General features: G+C 40.4%; 1 protein-coding gene across 1 annotated transcript in view; it reads right to left on the bottom strand.

Annotated features, from left to right (window-relative positions):
* TRIP11 (thyroid hormone receptor interactor 11) overlaps positions 1–24839 on the bottom strand; it is a 61501-nt gene extending 36662 nt beyond the window's left edge. Inside the window, exons 1-9 of the mRNA XM_063117970.1 lie at positions 24428–24839; positions 15884–15960; positions 15617–15727; positions 14063–14341; positions 12883–12951; positions 9065–9230; positions 3799–4140; positions 2623–2663; positions 326–532 (exon numbers count right to left, since the gene is read on the bottom strand). Coding sequence (XP_062974040.1) covers positions 326–532; positions 2623–2663; positions 3799–4140; positions 9065–9230; positions 12883–12951; positions 14063–14341; positions 15617–15727; positions 15884–15960; positions 24428–24569 — 1434 coding nt within the window. The 5' untranslated portion in view covers positions 24570–24839. The remainder of the gene's footprint in view (positions 1–325; positions 533–2622; positions 2664–3798; positions 4141–9064; positions 9231–12882; positions 12952–14062; positions 14342–15616; positions 15728–15883; positions 15961–24427) is intronic.
* Positions 24840–24890: the final 51 nt, after the last annotated feature.

Genomic DNA, 24890 nt, shown 5'->3' on the forward strand with positions numbered 1-24890 from the left:
AGAAATAATCTATGTGAGTTTCAAGGGACATTTGTAACTAATATAAAGATTTCTGAAACTGGGCTGCTTGTCCCAGAAAGAAATGAATATTAGCCCCTTTTAAAAAATCATCCTAAAACAACAACTCTCTGAAGAACTGTGTTATTTCTTTTCAAACCAAACAAAAAAATAATTGACCAGAAAAGCCTATAAAGCAGAATAGCCAACAAACAGTTTTGGATTTAAGTAGAGCTAATAAATATCCATACACTTCAACACACAAGCTTTGGGATTACATATCATTCCTTCCCCCGTTTAATTAATTATATATGTATATATGTATAACCTGTGTAGCATCTTGGTTTTGCCTGTCCAGTTCTTCCAGTTCTGCTACTAGAGTTTCTTTTTCAGCAATGCTTTCATTAAATTCATGCTGTTTCCTTTCCAAGTCTTCTCTTAACTGATTTAACTCCAAATTCTGTCCTTCAGCAGATACATGTGTAGTGCTCTCACACTTTGGTTGTAAACTTGCCACTTCTTTCTGAAATCTTTCCTTAATTTAGACAGAAAAAAGACCCTAAATTTAATAGGATAAAATCAATTTGAGTATATCTGCAAGTATCAACCTGACATAAAAAAAGACTGCAAATTATTTGTGAAGAGGGCATGCTTGCCGAGAACAAGAAATTCTCTTTAATTACCAAAAGTGTTCAATTACCCAAATGGGAATGCTAAAACGCAAATTTGAGAAGAGTGGGCATCATATCTGTCCTCCTTGCTCAATTTATAACGGAAACCTAGGAAATAAGCCCATGCGTGCGCAAAAGTTTCATACTGTAGAAATCACTTTCATAAGTTATAAGGCACAAATGTATCTGTAAATTATATACAACTTTCTGCAATTAAAAAAACACTTATGGAAAAACACAACAAAGAATCTTGTGGCACTTTAAAGAGTACACAGTCCATGAAACCGTATGCCATTATAAATCTGTCAGTCTTTAAGGTGCCACCCTCCGGAAATTTCCTCATGGAATTATCCCTCCAATGACAGCATTCTGAAAATGTAAGATTTCTTAAAGAGACACAGACATTCACTAGGGAAGGGGTAAGCACATGTGTTCACTAACTTGCCTTGTCCAGTTAGTTTCTAGTTTGGTATGGCCTGAGGACACTGGGCTAGATCCAAAGCTGTGTGAGCATATGTGTGCTCACGTGACACAACTCCACCATCCTCTCCTCTCGCCTGCAGCCCCCCGCATGTGTCCCAAATCTGTTCCAGAGCACAGGGGGCTGCAGGTGGGGAGGGGAAATCCGTTCCATTAGTAGATGATCAGTGCTTGGTCCAATACACTGTGATACTATGCTCTCTCCATCAGGGCACCACGAGAGACTCCTACATACTGACAGTGGTGGAAGAAAATACAGTAACTTCCTATAACTCATAGACATTTGCATTAATAGGTATATCATCCTCAATAGCATTAAGACGCAGGTGTGCTACACACAGTATGTGTGGCTCCTGGAGATCTTCAGTGTGATGAAGAATTCTTGGTAGAATCTAGGGAATCTCAGGTTTCTGTGGCCTCTTGATGGCAGAGGGAAATTTGAAATGACAAAACTTTCTGATGCACTTCTCTGTGTTAAACAAACTGCTCTGCCTTATTTCAACCTCGGCCAGGATCCCTGATCTGACTGATCCTAGATTGGCGATAATAAGAATGTGTCATTATCAAATTTGTCAGTCTATTGGCTTAGGAATCCTTGAGCGTTCTCCAGCAGCTTTGTCTTTACTTATGAACATACTATCTGTGGCAATTTCCAGAGGGGTAGCTGTGTAAGTCTGTGTTGCAGCAAAAACAAAGAGTATTTTGGTACCTTCAAAGGAAGGCTCCGATCTCAGAGGCTTCTGAGTATACAATGCCCTGCTGGGCTGCTATTGGCAGGGTGGGAGGAGCCATGGAGGCAGTTTTTGCCTCTTTGACCTCTTATAAAATTTTCCTCTAGACAGACCTCTGAGCCTGTCTAGAGATGGTGTGCTACAGGGGGCTGGGCTGGAGCTAGAGAGGTCATAGGATTTCTCATATCCCAGCTTCTCCCCTCCCCTTTCTCTGAGGCTGCATTTGCAACTTCAGGAAGTAGCTGGCAAGGTTCTTTCTGCAGCGCCGGCAAGGGGACAGGAGAGGGGAATTAAAACTGTCTATGGCCACAGGAGAGGGGTTCTGAACAATCCTGTTTCCTGGGATGTTCTCCCAAGGACTATAAGACTGATCTCTCCAAGATTAACATATTTATGATGGCATATGGTTTCGGGACTAGAGTACAATTCATGAAGTGTTATCTTCAGTTGGTGGTGGGAATTCTGGGAAGTGAGGTCAGAGGAAAAGGACATCAAAACCTACAGGCAGCTCCCATTTAATTAGAGATTGAAAGTATGCAAAATAAGCACACAATCATGTTAGTAACACTGAAGTAATTTAACATCTGTAGTGAGACAGTAAACTACGGTCACTATTCAGACCTAAATGAATAGAATTGACCTTCTTGATGAATTACGATAGTTCAATCTCTCTCTCTGTGACTAAATAAGGCAACACCATTTCAAAAATATTTATCTTTCTCTAGCTTTAGTAATCGGTTTACCTGATCTGAACTTTTCAGTCTTGTTATTTCATTTTCTGCATCTGTAAAAACAATGAGAAAATAGGCAATTTCTCTTAGGGAAAAGCCTGAAGATTATGTTTTCTTAAGCAGTGAAATTAAATTTCAAAGGCAAGAATACAAAGGTAGCCTTCTTAAGAATACATCCTTGAAATTAATACACCCCAAGTACAAAGAGTTAGCATTAAAACTAATTTTGTACTTATTGTGGAAACTAAATACATTTATTTTCTATCACTTTTTAAATCCGTCTCATCGTTTAAGGGGCAGCAATTCAAAACTGAGTTAGGAACCAAGATACCCAAATGAACTAAACTATTTTTCAATAATATGGCAGTTGTGCAAAGGAAGGTTGGTGGCACATTTAGTAGCAACCAACACTTTTTAAAAAACAAACACAAATGTTCTTAGAGGTGCTCATTTTCATACACTTAGGCCAGGAACCAGAGCGCACCCCATTCTTTGGAGATTCTTTAGTTTTAAGCGGTGACAGCACCCCCAACCCCCAAAAGGTCAGGGGAGCCTTTGAAAGAACAGTACGCCAGGAGGGGAAACTACTGGAATAGAAAATGGTCTAATGCCCTGATACACAGGATGTTCTTAGAGGTGCTCATTTTCATACACATGAAAATGAGCATACACACATTATTATTATTATTATTATTATTATTATTTGCATTTTTGTACTGCCCAACAGCCGAAGCTCCTGGGCGGTTCACAAAAACTAAAACCATTCAAAGTATAAAACAAACAGTATAAAAACATGAAATAAAATACACGTTAAAAACTGATTAAAAACATACCACACATGATTAAAACATCTTTAAAACATCCTTAAAACATTCTAAAATTTCACTGGATAGGCCTGCCGGAATAGATCAGTCTTTACTGCTTTTTTAAACTCTAAAAGACTGTCAAGTTGACAAATCTCCTCCGGCATTGTTTTTACTATGCTTGTTGTAATCACTGGTTGAAACAATGAAGCTCTATCTATCTATCTATCTATCTTTCAAGTTGACGAATCTCCTCCGGCAGGCCATTCCACAATCTGGAATGTGGATTTTGAATCCCAATCCTAAAGTTTTTTCTCCCCCTAGAACTGTATTTACATGCTAAAAATAGACACAAATTAATTCTGAATTCCCAGTGGCTTCATACCAAGCAGTGCTTGCTGTAGCCGGAGCACTTCTGCCTGCAGTGATTCCGCTGCATACTTAGGGACTTCCATCTGCATTTTCAAATCATCCTGTTCTTCAAGAATGGATGCTTGAAGCTTATTGGATTCAGATTGTAGTTTTTCATATTCCAGTGTTAATTGACTTTTCTCCATTTTTACCAATTCAAGCTCTTTCATGACAAGATTTTTCTCATCTTCTGCTAAAGACAATTGCTGATTTAAACTTTTCACTTTATCCTGCAAGTCCGTCAAGTGTGGTGCTGCAGATTCAGACAGGCGGTTTTGTAGGTCACGTTCAGAAGGACGTTCAGCTGCCCCACCAACTATAGAACACAAACAATATGTTTATAATAGTACCCAGAAATATGGCATTTTCTCACACTTATCACAGAGAAATTTTATAATGGTTTTGGAACAATAATTATTTATAACCACTGCAAAAAACAAGGTATTTATGAGAAACGATAATGTAGAAAAAAGCAAATATGCCCCTGAAAAAACAATTGTAGAATCAAAGATTTAAATTAAGACTGTTCTACATGCACAGCTTAATGAACAGCTATTCTGGTTCCTCTTTACATTATAAATTAGACATCCCAGTTCCACAGAAATCCACATGCATCTTGGTCATCTTTAACTGTATTGAATGGTACATGAATTTGAAAAACTAGGGAGCTGCTAATAATAAAACCAATTAACCTCTAAGACCATGGTTGTCATCTAATTTTACCAGAGTAGGATGTTGGAAAGTGGTGGGCCAGCAAACGTAGAAACAATATTTTCCAAGTCCCCAAAACTAACTGGCTTGAGAAGAAAGGAGTGCATGTAAGCAAGTCAGTGAGGACTATCCTATCATTCTCACACTCTTTGAGTTCCCCTTTCTAGTCATTTTCCACTTGCGGGGGATGGAGTTAGAATATCCAAAAAGCACAGAGGAGAAGAGCAGAGATGATTGACACTAGCCAACCAGATAGCATTCAAGGATCCAAATTCAACCTAAACCTCTCAGTTGCAGATCCTATTCAAAGCCATTATTCTCACACTAACCCTACTAAACTGTTACAGTAGAGTGAAGAGTACGTTGGATGTGAAATAAATTTCTATTCCTATTCCTAGCTTCCTTGCCCAAGCCCTCATAAACAATCTGAACAAACAGGAGGTTCCATCACACTTTTGATCTTCCTTAGTAAGGTTACAGTGGTCTGGATCCAAAGGTGACCCTCCACAAAGAGAAGTGCTGCTTCTGTTTTCAGAGAGAACCAGGCTCCAGCGGAGCCTTCCTACTGGAAGCAATGCAGCTGTCCAACTCTCTTAAGTTGCTCACTCCCCTGATGCAGGAAGTGGCTGTGGCACCAGAATCCCAGCGGAACCAGACTTTGAACAACCTGCAAATGGCTGTTTGGAGCCCCATTCTGTAGAGAAACAGGGTGCACGATCCCCACATATTATTTCTCTGTAGCAAGAGTGTTTTTTACTGGGAATCAATATATGCAGTAAGCGTACATCATGTATCCCAGTGGTTTTATGCTCCAAACAGCCTGCCAAACACCACCCTTTGTTTCTCCTTCCCCCTGAAGCCCTCACCGGCCGCTACTTTTAATTGTTCCCGCAAAGCTCCAGAGCAGGTTTAGGGGCAGGGCAACAAAGGGGGCCGCAGGAGGGAGGTGGAAGCGACCCATTCTGCCCACAGCATCATAAGGTCTGCGAAGTTCCATCTGCATAACTCTGGATCCAACTCAATATGCTAATTTACAGGCAGAGAGAGGAAAAATAAAGCTTTTATTATTTTTATTTATTATTGCATTTATATCCTGCCCTTTTCCTTCCAAGGAACCCAAGGCGGCGTACATAATCCTCCTCTTCTCCATTTCATCCTCACAACAACAACCCTGTGAGGTAGGTTGGGCTGAGAGTCTGTGACTAGTCCAAAGTCACCCAGTGGGTTTCCATGGCTGAGTGGGGATTAGAACCTGGATCTCCCGACACCCAGTCCAACACTACACCACACTGACTCTTTAACCTTCTATGACATGGCTGGGCAATGTGCAGCCCACTATTATTTTATTTATTTATTTATTTATTTATTTATTTATTGCACTTATATACCGCTCCCATAGCCAGGCCTCTCTGGGCGGTTTACAGAAATTCTAAAATTAAGATTAAAACGAGTATACAAAATTTAAAATCCTAAAACACAGTACACACATAAAGCATTAAAAACCGTTAAAAAACTAAACATGTGGGTGATTAACATGTGCCACCATAGATGTTGCTGGGTTGTAAATCCCATGAGACCCAGCCAGCATGAGGGATGGTGCAAGCTGTAGTCCAACACCATCTGGAGGGCCATGTGTTTCCCATCCCCACTCTATGAAAAGCTAACATTCATACCTGAGAAGTAATTCAGTGGCTGCCCTCCCCCCCACCCCCATAGCATTAATAATGTAAGTAGAAATTAGTGTTCTATGAGATAACTTGCAGAAGTTGAAAGATAGAAGTCGCAACTAATAGGTTGCAGCTCACTCCCTGATTCCTTAGAGCCTTTTGTTTAGGACATCAGTTAATGTTTAGGAAAAAGCAGCAAAAAGATGTCATATTTGGAACAGAGACCTGGCTTCACAACCAGCCATGAAACTCGCTAGATAGTCTCTCACACAGATTGTTGTGTAAGTAACCATTATAACTAATCACCAATATGCTGCCCCTAAAGCCCTTGGAAGATGGGCATGGATGTGGTAAGAAAACTGGGCAAATGGGGGTTGGTGCAGACAAGTGTGTCTTAAACTATGGCAAAACTCTTTTATTAGATGCCTCTAAAAAAGTTTGGGAGCCTCTGTGCTACCAGCAGGAAAACATCGTATTAGATCATGTCCCTATTGACAACTGAAACAGAAATTTCCAGGGTCTACTACCAACACTGTTTGAGCCCCGTAGGAGGAAAGGGTGCATTCAAAGGGTGTGTACAAAGTTGAGCTGTACAGTGTTTAATATTTTGATGTGAATTTTGGTGCGATTTTTTCAATCCAAACACTTGGGAAAGGATTGCTCTCAAAGGACTTTGGAAGTGGAATAATTCCAGCCTTTCCCAATATTGAGTTGTCAGATGTTGTTGGACTACAACTTCCATCATCCATAGAGTGACCATATGAAAAGGAGGACAGGGCTTCTGTATCTTGTAACAGTTGTATAGAAAAGGGAATTTCAGCAGGTGTCATTTGTACGCATGCAGTACCTAGTGAAATTTCCTCTTCATTACAACAGTTAATGCTGCTTGTATCTTGACCAGATACAAAGGAGGACAGGGCTCCTGCAGCTTTAACTGTTGTGATGAAGAGGAAATTTCACCAGGTGCTACAAGCGCACAAATGACACCTGCTGAAATTCCCTTTTTTTTCAAAGCCCTGTCCTCCTTTTCAGATATTCACCCTAACCATCCATGCCCACTTGGCATGATGGTTGGGGTTGATGGGAGATGGGAGTCCAATATCTGGACCCTAGGTTAGGAAAGGCTACACTAGATATTAAAATGTTGTTACAAAATTCACACTTGAAAAGCAATTCATAGGAACATAGGAAGTTGCCTTAAACTGAGTCACACCGTTGGTCCACCTAGCCTAGTACCATCAATACTGTTGGCAGTGACTCTTCAGGGTTTCAGGATTCCTTCTTAGCCCTACCTGGAGATGTCAGGGACTGAATCTAGTAAAAAGACACATGACATATTCGTCCAATTCAGAAATGGAATATGGTAACCTATCTTCAGATCTACATAGCAAGCTACAAATCAAAATGTACACATTTGATAAAGTAGGTAACTTGCTAAAAGGAGGACTATTTGTTAATACAAATGCTACAAAAACAGTAATTTTAGAAACTTGTTTAACTTAGGGTGACCATATGAAAAGGAGGACAGGGCTGGTGAGAACCTGGTGAAATTCCCTCTTCATCACAACAGTTAAAGCTGGAGGAGCTATACTACAGTGACCAGACTTAAAAGAGGGCAGGGCACCTGCAGCTTTAACTGTTGTGATGAAGAGGAAATTTCACCAGGTTCCCCATATATACAAATGACACCTGCTGAACTTCCCTTTTCAATACAACTGTTAAAGATACAGGAGCCCTATCCTCCTTTTCATATGGTCACCCTATTTAACTGGTACAAATGCTGAGCTTCTTCCATTTAGTAATTTATATATTACTGCATAAATGTACAACTGAAATCTAATTTATTGGACTGTAATCACACACACAGTTTTGTAAGAATAAGCCACACTGAACTTTGTTCTAATCCTCAACAAGATAGCCTAGACACTGTGATCTGTGCATTGGTGACCTCACAATTAAACTACTATAAAGCAGCAGCCAGGATGCTCAGTGGAGGTCTGTGCTATACACATAATACACGTGTTAAAAAGAACGTGCTGACTGCCTATTAGCTACAGGCCATGTTCAAGGTTTTGTTGTTGGTATAAAAAGTCTTACACAACTCATGAGCAGGATACCCCTACATCTTCTGCTATATATACACCAGCCAACTCCAAGATCTTCCAAGGAGGCCTTATTGATAGTTCCACAACCAAAAGGATGTTTCCAATAGCATGTAAGCAGGCCTTCTCGGTAGTGGCACCCGTCCTCTGGAACACCCTCCACACATTGTTTGAGAGACAGAAAATGTGCTGAATTTAAAGTGCCTCTTGAAGATGTATTAGTTTATACAGACTTTCCCAGACTTGTAATGGATTATGAGACTGCTCTGTTTCATGGTTGTCTTGCTATAATGTTTAAGTATTTATTATTTGTATTATTTTTTCATTGTTTTATATTGTTTTTATATTGAATTATACATACACACATATATACATACATGTGTGTGTCTGTATTGTGAATTGCTTAGAGAGTTTAAGATAAAGTGGTATAAAAGTACTATAAATAAATAAACAAGTAAACATGTACAGAGTCAGGCTGCACTTTAAAAAATATATATTCAGCCTTACATTCACTATTGCCCACCCCAGGCTTAACTGCATCTAGAGTTAAATGTCACACAAATACATAAAGTACATGCAAGAATACACATTTTTTTAAAAAAAATCTCAACAAAATTGGTCCCTATACCACTGTATATTTGGTATGTTATCTAGAAAGCAAAAAATATGTATTTGGCACCTAGGAAACCAACACTTGCTGTTAAGCATAATAGGCTATCAAAAATTCTTTTAAAATCTCCCAAAGAACATTAAACAGGACCTTTCTGTAACTGATCCTCAAGTTCTTCTATTCGTTCCTCATATTCACCCAGCTCTTCTCTATGTCGTCGACTTATCTCTGCTACTTTCTGACGATGTGCATCCTGTAATACTGAAAGCTCATGCTGATGCTCATCTATTTCTTGACTCAAGTTCTGTTTTAGTTCCTAAAATGTGTAATTAAAGAATGTTATAGCATATCTAAGATACAGCATCCTGATTATTCTTTAACAGTGTTGTAAAAATATTTTTAATGCTGACAACATACAATGTTCCATACAAGACATCAGAAGACAGTACAGCCAAATTGTTTAGTATAACACAAATAAAGGAGAATCCACAAATTGAAAGATTTTGTGATTTTATCCTGTTGTTTCATACATCTACTAAAAAAAAACTACCTCTGAAACTTTCTGAAAACTTCCCTGGGATTTGAGTCAATCCGTCTTGGAGGACAATGAAAGATGTTTTGGGGCAGAGGAACAATTTAAGAATGGCCTCACCTTTTCCCCCACAGCACAAGCTTATTAGTGGTGTAATTGCAGCAAAGTTCTGAGGAGATTGAGGCAAAACAGATATAAAATCCGGAGTCCCATAAAGTATTATCTGGCTCAGCAATTCCTTGCCAAATACATGAACCTGTTTTTGTAACTTTTCTCTGTTATGTATATACGTATATTTATATTTTAGTTATATGATGTCATATGTTTCAATCTTGTTATAATTTCTTTCATGATCACATATTATACCAATCCTTTTACCCCACTGCCTTGGCTGTTACTCAGATTTTGTGCAGTTGTGTAGCATTTGTTCTTGCTGGCTTCATACATCAGACACATTTCTGGGACCTTAAGCTGTAAAATCCTAGCTGGAAACACAGCCTAATTCAGAGTCTCCACTGTGGTGCCTTCAGGGTCCTCAAATAGTGCCAGTAAAGCTCTCTACTCCTTGCCCCTTTAAAAAATAGTTTTTTAAATAAAAACAGAAAAATGTTAGAGTACGAGGTCCTCCTTCCTGAATCCGAACCTGTCACTGATCATCTGTTCAGTGGGGTAGGAAGAAATTGAAAGGCTGCCACTGGCACAGGGGGGAGGGAAATGTGCAATTTCTGGAGTGTCTGGAGATTGCACATTTTCCCCCTTCCACACTAATGGAGGGCAGTTGCCGCCATTAGCGAAGGGGGGGGTAGGGTGTGTGGGTGCAGAGGGCTTGTGAGCCTCCTGAGTGTTTGGCAGGGGCTTGCATGGCCCGGCTTGTTGGAGTGGACCACATGAGCGGGGGTGAGTGAGTGTTCATGGGGTGGGCCCTGGCCGTGCTTGCCCATCACTAAAATTAGCAGGGTGTTCCATAATTCTGCTTTCCACAAGTCAAGTACGTTCAATCTGGTGCTAAAAGGGTTAAATTATGTTGCTTGAAGAAGTCTACTTCAGCCTAAATATGGATAATTTGATCTGGAATGGTGGAATGACTTGAGTGAGGGTTTTGGGGAGATTTATAAGAAGTTCCCCTAAAAGATCCCAGACTCATATCTGAAAGACCCACAGAGGTACATTCCAGACTCTTGAACCATGGGCATGAAGACCTTGAAGTTTTGATTCTGTGCTAATTGATTTTATGTTATTAACTAAGACTCTAGCTAAGACTTGCAGGACAGTATTTCAAGAAAGGGGGGGAAAAACTGCAGTTGACTTTACAGGCGGCTTCATAGAGCTTGTTCAAGGCCAGAGTGTGCTGGCAGAGTGTGTGAGCGAGCTGAACAAGAGAACTGAGCATGCTCAGATGTCCACTAGAAGGAGGGAAAATACTGTTTTGACAATTCGTGGTGTGCGCCTGCTGATAAGAGAATGTCGTCGCTCGAGGTTGAGCATGGAAAGTCATAATACTGAGCACATGTGACACTTGGGAGGAGGTGTTTGGGCGGATATGACCAAATATGACCGACGAACAACATGAGTTCAAAGAAGATGTACCAGGCAGAAATATGTCAATCAAGATAATACACCCATATGGCAGCCATGTTTTAGAAAATTTCAAATTAACCCGTTAATAGTAATACCAGAGATCATAGAATCATAGAATAGTAGAGTTGGAAGGGTCCTATAAGGCCATCAAGTCCAACCCCCTGCTCAATGCAGGAATCCACCCTAAAGCGTACCTGACAGATAGATGTTCCCCAAAACACATGAGCATAACATGTGAGATGTTGGGGAGGGGGAGACACCTAATTTCTGATTGGTGAATGGGTGGTCTACTCACTTATTCATACCATTTGTGATTGGAAGATGGTGGTCTCATCACTCATTGGGCCCTCCACTTTTGGCCAGAACAAGTGTATAAAAGCAAAGGTAGCAAAGGCTGCAGGGCTTGATTTTCTTTTCATTTTCTCTTTTCCCTTTTCTTCTACTTCACCTCTGATTTTTAGATTAACAGACCTAAGGATTTGGGTAACTATGAATCTCTTTATGCTTTTAGACTTTAAGACTTAGAATATTTCTGCGCTTGGGACTTGGGAGTTATTTCTGAAGATGGAACTTCCACTCTAACTTCTACTTTTATTCTTCACATGCCTAGAAGAACTTAGCAATGCTTTAGCATAGCTTTTATATTCAAGTAATGTGCAGGAGGAGGAAAAGAGAGAGTTAACAATTATGTTTTAGTTTACTTTTGTTTTAGTTTAGTTTAGCTTTAAACCACAAGTAGTAAACGGGACTGGATAAGGAAAAGTCATAACAATGTTAGAAGCTCATGCCATTATCTTATTAGCTAAATTTGTAACGCCAGCTTTGGCAACTGCAATTCTTTTAATTAATCTTATATTTGCATTGCATTCTCTTTTCTTGTAACCATAAAGAGAGAGCGAGAGAGAGAGAGAGATTGTACACTTATATAACCACCATGCCACTGCTAATTTTCTTTAATTTTGTGTTTGTCTAAAATAAATAGATTCTTATTTATTCATATTTGTGGTGATGCTCTAATTCGGTTTCGAATTAGATGTTTGTCTGTTTGGATTAGCACTGGCTACCCACTGGGATGTTCCGGACCCATTTGGTGTAGGTTCTGAGGTTAAAAAAGACCAAATTTACAAAGTACAGACATTGGCTCTGGAGGTATCATTACTCAGCCTCTCCATTTTGGGAAGAATTTGCTCCGTGTCCGGGCTTCAACATGGTGCCCATGTTCACCTCTCTTGGTGTCCATCACGGTCCCAGCCTCTCCTGATTTTAATTCTATTTCTTAAGATTATTTTAACTTCTTTTAAAACTGGGAGATTGCCACACTGCAAAGTAAAGTGCTGCTCTTTCTTTGGGTTCAAAGTCTTTCGTTGGGTTCAAGAACGGTTTTGTATTTTGAAGAAGGAAAGCTTTGTGTTTTCTTAATCAAAATTGTGAATCAGACATTGTTCTCACCCTCTTTGGTTTATTAATCCTTCCACAAAGATTTTGATATGACTGGAACATGGAGGGTTTCTATTCTTTTAGCTACATCATCCTTTCCTCATTTTTATAAAATAATAATAAATATTAGCCTAGCTATCTAACCGGCTCCCACTGCTACAACTGCCTGTGCAATGTGCATGTTGCAGCCAAGAGTCACTGGGCAATCTGCAGCACTGAGACCCACCTGAAGATTGGCTGACACCCACTTTCAGAAACACTATTCTAAGCCTATCACCACTTATATTCATGCTCACTTTTAATCAAATTATTTTACCACAGTTAAAGGAGCTAGACACATGAAAGGTCACACGTTCGAGGATTAACAAAAAACTACAGCAACTGCAAGGGGACAGCTGATTTATTAAAAAAGTAGCCTTACCTTGATAATATTTTGCAGCTTGCAGATTTCATTCTGATCTGTATTACTTGCTCCTTGTGGTTTAGAAAACTAAATAAATGGTAAACAAACTTTTGGTTTTAAAAATGCTAAATGATTGTTCAACAATATGTCTTTGAAAAATGGCATGGTGCAGCAAAATAAGCAACTATAAGTTCATGAGATTTTAGAAATTCACAGCTGGGCAACATTCAACAAAGCCAGAAGACGGCACAAAGTTTAACAATGGGATTATTCTATAAGATTGGTGTGGCTGGGGGCACAGAATTCCAGGAGAATCTTTCAAATCATAGTGTAGCCTTTTATTCATCAAGTGCCTGTAAGTGTTAACTTCACTCTACCTTTGTAAGGAAGTGAGATATGAGTAGAAAGAACTTTGCATGCTAACACAGTACTCAATGGCCTGGTTTGAATGCAACAATAACCTGAAAATAAACCCTGGGCTCCAATTCTGGCTTGTTGGGGGGGAAACAAGCCAGAGCTCCAGGCTTGGATGTAATGCTAAACAATCCAGGGACAGAAGGTCCCTGGGTTGTTTAGACTCAACCACTGGTAGGAGGAACCAAGTAGGAGTGATACTGTTCTGAGAACTAACATGCTGGCAGATTCACCGTAACCCAGGGTTTAAAAAACAACAACCTGTGTTACTATTGCATGCAAACTGGGCCAATAAAAGGCATTATGCTTTTGAGAACATATTATAAATGTTCATATTTATGTTGAAAAAAGTCTCCAATGAAATACAAGCAACTAATCTGCTTTGGACTCCTTTTGTCAAAAGAACAAAAACCCAAACATAAGCTTCAATGATTATATATAGCCTTATCTACTTTCGCATGCCACAAACAAGAAACCAGGACAACCAGGAGCTTGAGTGAAGCAAGCTTCTGCTATTAAGAGCCTTTAATGCTTGGGTTATTTAGCTAAGCGTTGCCATAGGCCTGCAGAGATTTGGTCTCTAGTTGAGAGAGTAAACTGGATATTGAATTATACAACTCTTTCCAGTCGATGGGAAAACTAAGAAAAGAGTTTATTAGTTCCTGACAAAATTACAGGCATTAGTATATACTGTGTGGCACTGCTTATTGTACACTTTCCTACCCATTAATTCAAAATGTGTGTTATAAATTCAGTCTAATGGTTACACAGAAAAGTCACCCACCTGTGCAATTTGCTTCCAATGGTCAACTTCAGATTCAAGTCTAGAAACTTCATTGGATAGTTTGTTTATTTCTTGCTGGGACCAGATTACATCTCCAAAGTCCATGTCATCTCCTTGAAAACCAGAGGAGCTATGTCTAACCATAGGAACAAAGGAAGCTGATGTAGTAGTTGATGGAGAGGTAGCAGCTCCAAACTGTGATGATTGAGCGGCAGACTGCAACTTCTGCAGCTGTTCCTGTAGCGCATTCTGCCTAGATTTAAGATGGCTGATTTCCACCTAAATAGAAAGGACACCGTGGAATGTACAATTCAGTAAGGAGGAACAAGTAATTTCAGAAGATGACCCTCTTTTAAGTGTGTCTTATAAAGTACTAACTGCTATAAAGTACTCCCATCAGAGGAAACAGATCTCAGTGACTGCAGAAGTTATGAAGCAGAAAAGGAATTTAACACAATGGATGCAAGTGGTATCAAATAAGTCAATAAGAAGGATTCTTTTCAACAGTAGCTTTGCAATGCCTCTGTCAAGAAAGCAAACACAATTTGGATTTTATTGTCTACTCTGGGGTGGATAAATTGCGACCCTCCAGATGTTTTGGCCTACAATTCCATCAGCCCCAGTCAGTGTAGTCAATAGTGAGGCATGCTATGAGTTGTATCCCAAAACATCTGGATTGCCACAAGTTGCCCACCCCTAGTACACAAGCACATTTTTACATAGATCCTGTTCAGATGCTAATCTGGCTTGAAGATTTTATTCCTGTGGTGGATGGGCAGGAGAATTAATCCCATCCATTATGCTAATATTTCATAAAGATGTGCAAATAGCAAACAATGCATTTTTTTAATTTAAAAAAAATTAAGAAAAACATTCCAATTCTTCCCCCTTGGAATGGTGCGTTTTGTGTGTCTCATGTCAGTTGGCCTTTTATATGACGCTCCTGTGCCACATATTACATTATGAGTGTGGTCATAATAGAAAGCCTGCCACCTACTCCTCCATCATAGGAACAGGATATTTGATCCAGGAAAGCATCAACATCAGGCTAGGGTCTTCTGGAAAAAGAAAATTACTCTGTGATTAGGGCAAGCCTAATGACATTCACATCATGTTTCGGTTTCAATCCTCCCCTGAAATTCCAGCAACCTCACTGAAGCAATTCCAGAAGTATATAAAGAACTGAATAATTATTCCCATTTCAAAAAATCTTCATATTGCCATGAAAAAACCCATAAGCATGCTCCCATTTCAACAGATGTGACACATAAATTAGACCTCCTATGGCTATTCATTTTGTATAGATCCTTAATAACTTGGGACAAAATTTGACTTGGCAAAAAAACCCTGTGAGCAGATTTGATGCCACATAATTCACATGAAGAGTTATAGATACTACCTCCAATAAAAAGAACCAGTCTCTCACTCACTCACACACACTCCTTCAGATAAGCTGTCTCTAAGCTTGAGGGATATTCTTGTTGTGACATGAATTTAATAAATAAATCAAGGTATACATTGCTGGTGTTGAATATTCTCTGAGCCATTGTGTACCTCTTTCTGTTGTAGCTGTTTCCGCTTTTCTATGGACTGCTGCTTTATTTGAAGCTCTGCTGCCTCATGCTTTTCCTCGAGATCATTACAAACCTTCTTCAACCTCTCATTCTAAACGAAATAAATAAATTGATTTTTTTAAAAATCCTAAATCCAATTTAACCCAACAGTGTACTATATTGAAAATACGGCAAGAAAGCCAAATTTATTGCAAAAATATACTTCTGTTTTTCAATATGCCTTTTCTTTTCCCTACTAATGTCCTACCTCTGATCTCAGTGTTGCAAGAATATTTTCTACACCCCTTAGATCTGAATTGGATACAGGAAAGTCTGTTGCAGCACCTGAAAAGAGTGGGGAAAGGAATGCAAATGAAACAAACAAACTCTCACAACAGTTTACCTCTCAGAATATGCTTTGCGTCAATATATTAAGTAGCAGAAATCCAAGAAAGACTCAAAATGGCCCCCTCAGACTGAATTTCTACTACTTACTAAAGTCAATATAAAATGACACAACATAACTTTAAATTCATGCTTTTTGGATTTAAAATGAAAACAAATAATGGTCCATGTTTTGCACATTTCAATTTCTTTTAAAATGACCCAGGAATTGTTTTGGTTTTCAGAATTGGTTTTCCTCTACTAAAGCATTACAGACTATGTGTAACCCAGGGTACTAAACTTCCCAGTTGTTGAAAACTGACATGCTTCATTAACACTGTTTCATTGGACTACAGTGGCCTCTTCCACGCACAAGTCAGAATTTCTGGCTTATCCTGGTGTACCGTGAATGAACAGGAAGGCAAGCTCAAAAGTTACACAAAGGCCCTATTCACACAATCATGGGGGTGGGTGGGTAGGGGAAGTATGGAGCAGGAAGGTGTAGGAAAACCACGACGCACATGCTCCTCACACAACCAACAACCACATGGCGCCCCAAGGTTTACTTATCCCTCCCTTTGTCATAGTTCCTGCGTTGTCCTCCCACTGCTGCCTCTTATCGCATTATGCTGGCTGCTCCAGCTGTTGCTATGCGATGGCAACCATAGAGATTTCCGGTGCTGACTACAGTTTCGCCTGAGGTTGTGGACGCTCTATAGTCAGCCGCATTTTTCCACGGAACCCAGGGTGGGTACTTTAGCGTTTGTGGGTGGGGATTTCACCCCACCCCCATGGCACACTAAGCCATGATGGATCACTCTCAAACATGATCCAGGGTGGCTTAGCGTAACATGTAAACCCAGCCACAGCCTTCTGTTTCTAGTTTGTTTTACCTGCTCATGCAAAAGGCAGGGGGAGCCAATGAGCTGCTTGAAGCAGCACACTACTCATTCCTAGTAAATGAAGTTAACCAAGCTATTCTGTCTTATTGCTACATGCAAATGCTCCCAGTGACTGTTTATATATAAACAATACAACTAGACAATATTGAATTTCTGTCAGAACTAAGACTTTAGCTGTGCATTTAGAAGTTAATGTTCTCAAAATTAAAACTCCTACATCTTAATCAACTACAGTTCTTAGGATCACTGATACAAAACCTTAAATCTGATACTGAAAATATAATATTCCATAAAGTGGCTACTTTAAATTCAAATATACATGTTGAAAACTCCATAAAACTGGCATGTTCTACAAATTTCAGACAAGTGAAATACATTCTTTTTTTCCACAATATTCTGTTAGAAGAACAGATCATCACTGGAATTTATTTGACACTTGATTGAACAGTGACTTTAAAAATGTCAGCACAGCAGTTGAACTTTGCCTTTGGAGTATACACAATGAAATATGTTCTCAAATGAGGTAACCTTTTTTTAAAAAAAAGAAAAAAAGATGTCTGTTTCACACAAACAACTCCCCACAGGATACTGAAGTGATCAAGTTATTGTGTGTAGTTACTACCATCTCAAAAATTTATATCTGAACTGGGTCTTCCGGCATGTTAAAAAAAGGAGATTCCCTCACAGTCATAATGCAGAGTTATTTTCACGACAAAGAGCAGCTGTTAATACAGGTGATTGAAATATTTCTCCCTTACTCCTGTTCCAAATATTTTATGTACAAGTATAGATTTAGTAAACCTGGTGTTAGAGCTCTGCTGTCAATTTCTACTGCAATCTCTTCCACAACATTTGGTTAAGTGTTACTCCACGCATGCCAGTCATCCTTAAATCATTACAGATAATACAGAATAGGTATAGCATAGCACTTTTAACACTTTAAAGTAAACAGGAACCTGTACACCTCTTAGTACTTCTATAGAAAACGTTTTTACTTAGAAGTAAATACCACTAAATGCAATGGGATGTAATCCCATGTAGGAATATGTTTTATGCTAAAAATATACATGTGTAATACTGCAAGAAAAGAGGTTTAGGACTATTTTGTTATACAAGTCATTATTACCATGAAGAATACTGGTTGTAGCCAGTAGTAGCTTTGCTCTAGTGAAAATGCTTTCTTTCGCTTAAGGCAGTGGTTCTCAACCTTCTTAATGCCGCGACCCTTTAATACAGTTCCTCATGTTGTGGTGACCCCCAACCATAAAATTATTTTCATTCTTCTCTACACGATCCATTGTCATAGGATGGTTTGCTAATGAAAATAATACATAACTATAGCTTTAATAATACAAAAGATGATACATGACATAGTTCAGTCAATACAGTTTCCTAAGACCATCAGAAATATGTGTTTTCCGATGGTCTTAGGCGACCCCTGTGAAAGGGTCATTCGACCCCCAAAGGGGTCCTGACCCACAGGTTGAGAACCGCTGGCTTAAGGAGAAGTACCTGATTTTCACTATTCCCTCCAATCTACTGTACCTCCCATATGGTTTCAGAGAGCCCCTGATCCCTCAGAAGCAGCTTTTGGGGAGCTGCACTGGATAGGAAGAATTAGTGAAAATTGAGTACCTGTGGAAGTAGTGCAAAGCCACCACTGGATGCAGCCCATTGGTGGCTATTTTAAACACACTGGCCCTATGCAAAAAATAAGGGGAAATTTGATTGTGTTATATGAGAATATTTAAAAATGTAGTTAAGGTTTAGTTGCAAACTAGGAAATAAAGTTACGGTTTGAAGTGGACTTGAGTTAACCATGGCTACATATACAGACGTGTTTCACATGTAATGACAACCCAGAGTACGAGTTGAGTATCGGCTGACATTCCATTGTGGGATGTTGTTGAATTGTGGGTTCTCATTACATGCAAACCACACACTCTGGTTTAACTATGGGTTTTAACCACAAACAACCCAGAGTTCACACACCAGCAACAAACCATGGGTTTTTCCTGGGTTGTTCATTGTTAACAACCCATAAACAAACAATAGTGCAAGGTTTGCACATTACAACCACTCATGATTCAACAACAACCTACAATTCAATGACAACCCGTAATCTGGGTTGCCGTTATTTGTGAACTAGGCCAGAGTTACACGGGGCATTTGGGATCTTAACCAGCGTTAAGGCAAAAAGCCTGCACCATACTATTATGAAACGTGTATGTTCTCTTTACTACTATTATAAACCAGAAAAGTATAAACCAGAAAAGTGCTCTGAACAGCTTCAATGTTTGTGGGTGCCTCCTTAAAAATGAATGAGAGATATACACACAAATGGAACTGTATGAGCATTTGAATACACACTGATTTCTAAATGAATATTTTGGGAGACTCAATTAAGTACAAATAGGAAGATAAGCATGAAACATCACAATGACGTACAATTATTATGTGAACCAATATTATTTCCATTCATTATATGTTACGTTGGAATCATAAAAATACTACCACTTGTACTACCCCTGGGACAACTGAAATCATTAAGAGAATGCTCCTATAGCCCCTAGTCAGCGTCTGTGGGGCCATAGGATAATTTGGATTCCCAGATCAGAGACAATGCTCTGACCTTGGGACTGGGAATCGGAGCTCCAACCTCCCCTCCACCCTGCAGGTAGTGGAGGAAGAACCATGCTGGCTGCTTCTTTGAGGTTGGGAGCACAACCTTGGAGAGGGGGAAAACAGGATGTTTTTGTTGGGCAGGAGCCTGGAGAGGCCAGGATACAAGCTATCCTGAGGCCTCTCCAGCCTCCTTCCCTGCCACTCCCAAGATGCTTTCACTAGATGGGCAAAAAAGGCCCACTGAGCAAAAATGGAGGGTGGGAGGTCAGCGAAGTAAAAACTGACTCTGCTGCTCCACCCAATTGATAACAAAGAAGTTAAGGAAATAAATAATATTTAATACATAATGTAATTTTAAAATTAACACTTAATATAATTTTCAGAGAGCACTTTTTATACACATTCAGTACAGATAATATAATAAAAACTGTGCTCAGTAATCACAATAAGCATAGGTCAAACGTGTTTCGACAAGTTGTCTTCTTCAGTGGCCAATTAAGACAGGCTGTTATGCACTTCAGAAGAGTTTAGAAAAAGGGGACTGACCTGGTTGTACCCAAATTTAAGGGATATAAACGTCACTCCCCTCAACGGAAAGTAAGGTGCATCAGCGTTTACGATCTGCCTCAGCTTTCATGAACAAGTAACTTATGTTACTGCTGCTCCACCCACCAGCATAGGATGACTGTAGGCCTCTGAGCCAGAAGGCTTACGATTATTGCAATAGGATTGCGCCCTTAATTCTAGATGATATCTCATTAGAAAATTATTTACAGTTTTAAAAAGCTGTACCTTTCTAAATGGAGCAGAACCAACTATAGTTTAAAAGAACCAACTATAGATTAAAAGAACGAACAAAAAAAAGTCACAAATACATTGCATATTACTAACCAACCCAGTAGTTTAGAGTTGCACAACTATTTCATCCAAAGCAAACAAGTGCACATGTTGATAATTCATAGTATACCTTTCTATGAAGCTTATATTATATGTGATCTACTTTCTATGATTGAATAGGTATGGGAAAACCGAACTCCAAAGAGCACAAAGCTCTTCCAGAAATGCACAGTGACATTAACATTATCCACCCTCAACCAAAAAGTTCCACCTGCTATTAAAAATGTAGTCATCGCTTTAGGTAGTTGCTTTGAAAAATAATCTCCTCCACAATTTTAGCATGTTTCAATAAGAAGCTTAAGACTATTTCATTTATTCCACATGTCCTGCTTCAAAGCAGCACTGAAAATACTGCTTCCACTCTAGTAAAGATACTATTGATTGTAAGTTATGCACACTACATCATTTTTGACAGATCATCTATAGACATATGTGGAAAAGGAGTGCAATTTTTGTGAACTGCCCAGAGAGCTTCGGCTATTGGGCGGTATAAAAATGTAATAAATAAATAAATCTCACACTACTTACACTACATATTTAAAAACAGAACTACAACCTGAGAATACCCAGAGACCATTCTTTAAGACTCACTTCCAATAAACAGCAGACATAAAGCCGCTCCATATATAACATGATTCCTCCATGGATATCACCTCTATGTAGGAAAAAGCACAGACACACACACATTTATTTTGGTGTGCATGCATACACTGGGAAGCAACAGCCAATTGGTGGTTCCTGCTGTAAGAACAAACAATGAACACTTTTTCCTACAAGGAAGTAATACACAGCAAAAAGTAAAGTGCGAATCAGCTGGGGAATTAAGGAACACAATGATCTACTTTGGATGTAATGCTCTATATGGTTTGCCATTTATATGCATGAACCTTGTGCTTGTAAGCTTCCCCCTCTCCTCTCCCAGCTAAAAAGAGAAAATAGAATCATAGAATAGTAGAGCTGGAAGGTGTCTATAAGGCCAATGAGTCCAATCCCTCGCTCAATGCAGGAATCCACTTTAAAGCATCCCTGACAGATCTGTCCAGCTGCCTCTTGAATGCATCTAGTGTGGGAGAGCCCACTACCTCCCTATGTCATTGGTTCCATTGTCATAGTGCTCTAACAGTCAGGAAGTTTTTCCTGGTATCCAGACGGAATCTGGCCTCCTGTAACTTGAGCCCATTATTCCATGTCCTGCACTCTGGGATGATCAAGAAGAGATCCTGGCCCTCCTCTGTGTGACAACCTTTCAAGTATTTGAAGAGTGCTATCATGTCTCCCCTCAGTCTTCCCTTCCCAGGGCTAAACATGCCCAGTTCTTTCAATCTCTCCTCATAGGGCTCGGTTTCCAGACCCTTGTTGCCCTCTGAACCCTCTCCAGCTTGTCTGCATCCTTGAAGTGCGGTGCCCAGTACTGGGCCATTATTCCGTCCTTATTCTCCTTGATCTAACTGCAGCCTTTGACACGGTTGATCACGATCTTCTCTTAGATTCCCTCCATGACCTTGGACTCTGTGGCTCTGTCTATAACTGGTTCGCCTCCTATCTAGAGGGTCGCTCTTTCAGCGTGTCGGCTAACGGCAGCTCGTCCTCCTCCTTTCTCCTTTCAGTAGGGGTTCCGCAAGGCTCGGTACTTGGCCCGCTGCTGTTTTCTCTATACATGCTGCCCTTGGGTAAACTTATTCAATCTCATGGCCTCCAATATCACCTGTATGCCGATGACACACAACTATACCTCTCATCTCCGGAACTTTCTCCTGATGTCCACGATCGTATCTCAGCATGTCTTTCAGATATCTCAGCCTGGCTGCTTCATCGCCGTTTGAAACTCAATATGGCAAAAACTGAACTGCTTGTTTTTCCTCCTAAACCTTCTCCTCATCTCTCATTCTCTCTTACTGTCAACGATGTCACGCTTACTCCGGTCAAGGAAACTCGTAGCCTTGGCTTTATATTTGATTCCTCGCTCTCCTTTATTCCTCATATCGAGGCAGTAGCTAAATCTTGTCGTTTCTTCCTATATAATATTGCCAGGATTCGACCATTTTTGTCTGTCTCTTCTGCCAAGACTCTCGTTCACGCACTGGTTATCTCTCGGTTGGACTACTGCAACCTCCTCCTCTCTGGCCTCCCCTCATCTCACATCAGTCCGCTGGTCTCTGTCCACCACTCTGCTGCTAAGATCATCTTCCTGGCCCGCCGCTCTGACCATGTCACTCCGCTTCTGAAATCTCTTCATTGGCTCCCAATTCATTCCAGAATCCAATATAAACTTCTCCTGTTGACCTTCAAAGCTTTTCACGGTCTAGCTCCTGCCTATCTCTCCTCTCTCATCTCACACTATTGCCCTGCTCGTGCTCTTCGCTCCTCTGATGCCATGCTTCTTGCCTGCCCAAGGGTCTCTACTTCCCTTGCTCGGCTTCGTCCATTTTCCTCTGCTGCCCCTCATGCCTGGAATGCTCTTCCAGAACACCTGAGAACTACCAACTCAATCACAGCTTTTAAAACACAGCTAAAAACTTTTCTTTTCCCTATAGCTTTTAAACTTTGAGTTTGTTCTGACTCTATACTGTTAGCTTCACCCTTCCCGGTGCCTGTTTACACTTCCCTGTGCCTGTTTGCATTCTCCTTCCCTTCTTATTGTTTACTACAACTTTATTAGATTGTAAGCCTATGCGGCAGGGTCTTGCTATTTACTGTGTTATCTGTACAGCACCATGTACATCGATGGTGCTATATAAATAAATAATAATAATAATAATACTACTCAAGATGAGGCATAACCAGCGCGGAATAGAGGAAAACCAATATCTTGCACGATCTGGAAGCTATACTTCTTTTAATGCAGCCCAAAATAGCATCTACCTTTTTTGCAGCACATCACACTGTTGGCTCATATTCAGTTTGTGATCTACAACAATTTAAAGATCCTTCTTGCTTGTAATATTGCTGAGCCAAGTATCCCCTATCTTGTAACTGTGCATTTGGTTTCTTTTTCCTAGATGTAGATCTTGGCATTTATCTCTGTTAAATTTCATTCTCTAGCCTATCAAGATCACTTTGAAGTTTGTTTGTCTTCCAGGGTATTTAGCTATCCCACCTAACTTTGTGTCATCTGCAATTTTGAATGAGACCAGATTCCTTCCATATGTTACAACTTTACAGCTCTCTTCTTGCTCCATGTGGCATGCTTAGTGCAAGGGAACTATCCATAACTTAGTTCAAAATGCTGGAAATATGAGCATATACTGTTGATACTCTTATCAGATGCAAGTGATATCAATTTGTTTCTGAGCTCAATTCAAAGTCTGGTTTTAACACTTTAAACCCCGAATATTCTGGGATCAGAATATCTTAAGGATCACCTGTACTCTTATGAAACTGCTCAACCTTTGTAAGAGCCTACCAAGGTCCCCACTGCCTGAAGTATGAGGTTTTTTCTGTGGTGGTGACAAGACAAACAGTAGAACGTTTTGCCAAAAGAAGTTCACTAGGTCGCATTGCTGCTTTTGGCCAGCAGCTAAGAATTACATTTTTCACTGTTTTATGAAATTTGATCCTTGACCGCTATACCGATACTGCTCTTTTAAGTGCCATTTTAATGTTTTCCTTTTTAATGATACTTTTTGTATTAACCTTTGTGCTCAGTATGCAGCCTTATGGGTATTTTTTTTTAAGAAGACAGAAAAGTTTAAACAAGAAATAAAATAACAATTCCCACTCCCTCTTTTTCCGTAGCTTTTAGTCTGGAACCCCACCTTGTCTCTACCAGATGGGAAATCTCACGTCATCCTTCCCCTCCTTCTCACCTTTCCACCTGCAACATACCTGTCATATTTATGGACTATCCCCATGTATCCTAATTTGAGGACGCCCTGCTTTGAAAACTATTCCCTCCCTCTGGAAACTTTTGATGGCATCCCTTCCTCGTCTCCTCCGCATTGAAGACCCCTCGCCTGTTACCACCGTGTCTGCCCCCACCCCACGGCAACATCCCCTTTCCTTACCTCCCACCTCCTCCGTGCCTTCCAACAGCATATCCTTGGTGAAGCTGGAGATCTGCCCCGTCAAGGTCGACAGGCTGCCCCCGACCTGGCCCACCAGGGATTGGCCGAGCCCCGCCCCCAGGCCCCCCAGCCACGACGCCATCCTTGCTGCCGCTCAGCAGGGCCCACCCGCCCAGAGGAAGGAGTGTCAGAGCGGCGGCAGTAGTACCAGCAGCAGTCACCGGGTCTCCCCAGCGCCGCTTCCCCTGCCCAAGCCGGGTTCGTCCCTCAGCTGAGCAGTCTACAGAAGAGAAGCCAACCGCTGGGCCGTTCTTAGAGCTAGAGCCCTGCCATAGCGCCCTCCCGGCCGGTCTCCTCAGTTAGCTGTCGGCCCTCTAGCTCAGGCTGCCACCTCGACGGCCGCCATGACACCTTCCAGGTCATCATAGAGCGCGAGCGGCTAGAGCGCCCCTGTGGCCGCTCA

The sequence above is a fragment of the Elgaria multicarinata genome, chromosome 2, assembly GCF_023053635.1.
Source record: "Elgaria multicarinata webbii isolate HBS135686 ecotype San Diego chromosome 2, rElgMul1.1.pri, whole genome shotgun sequence".
In the NCBI taxonomy this organism is placed as follows: Eukaryota; Metazoa; Chordata; class Lepidosauria; order Squamata; family Anguidae; genus Elgaria; species Elgaria multicarinata.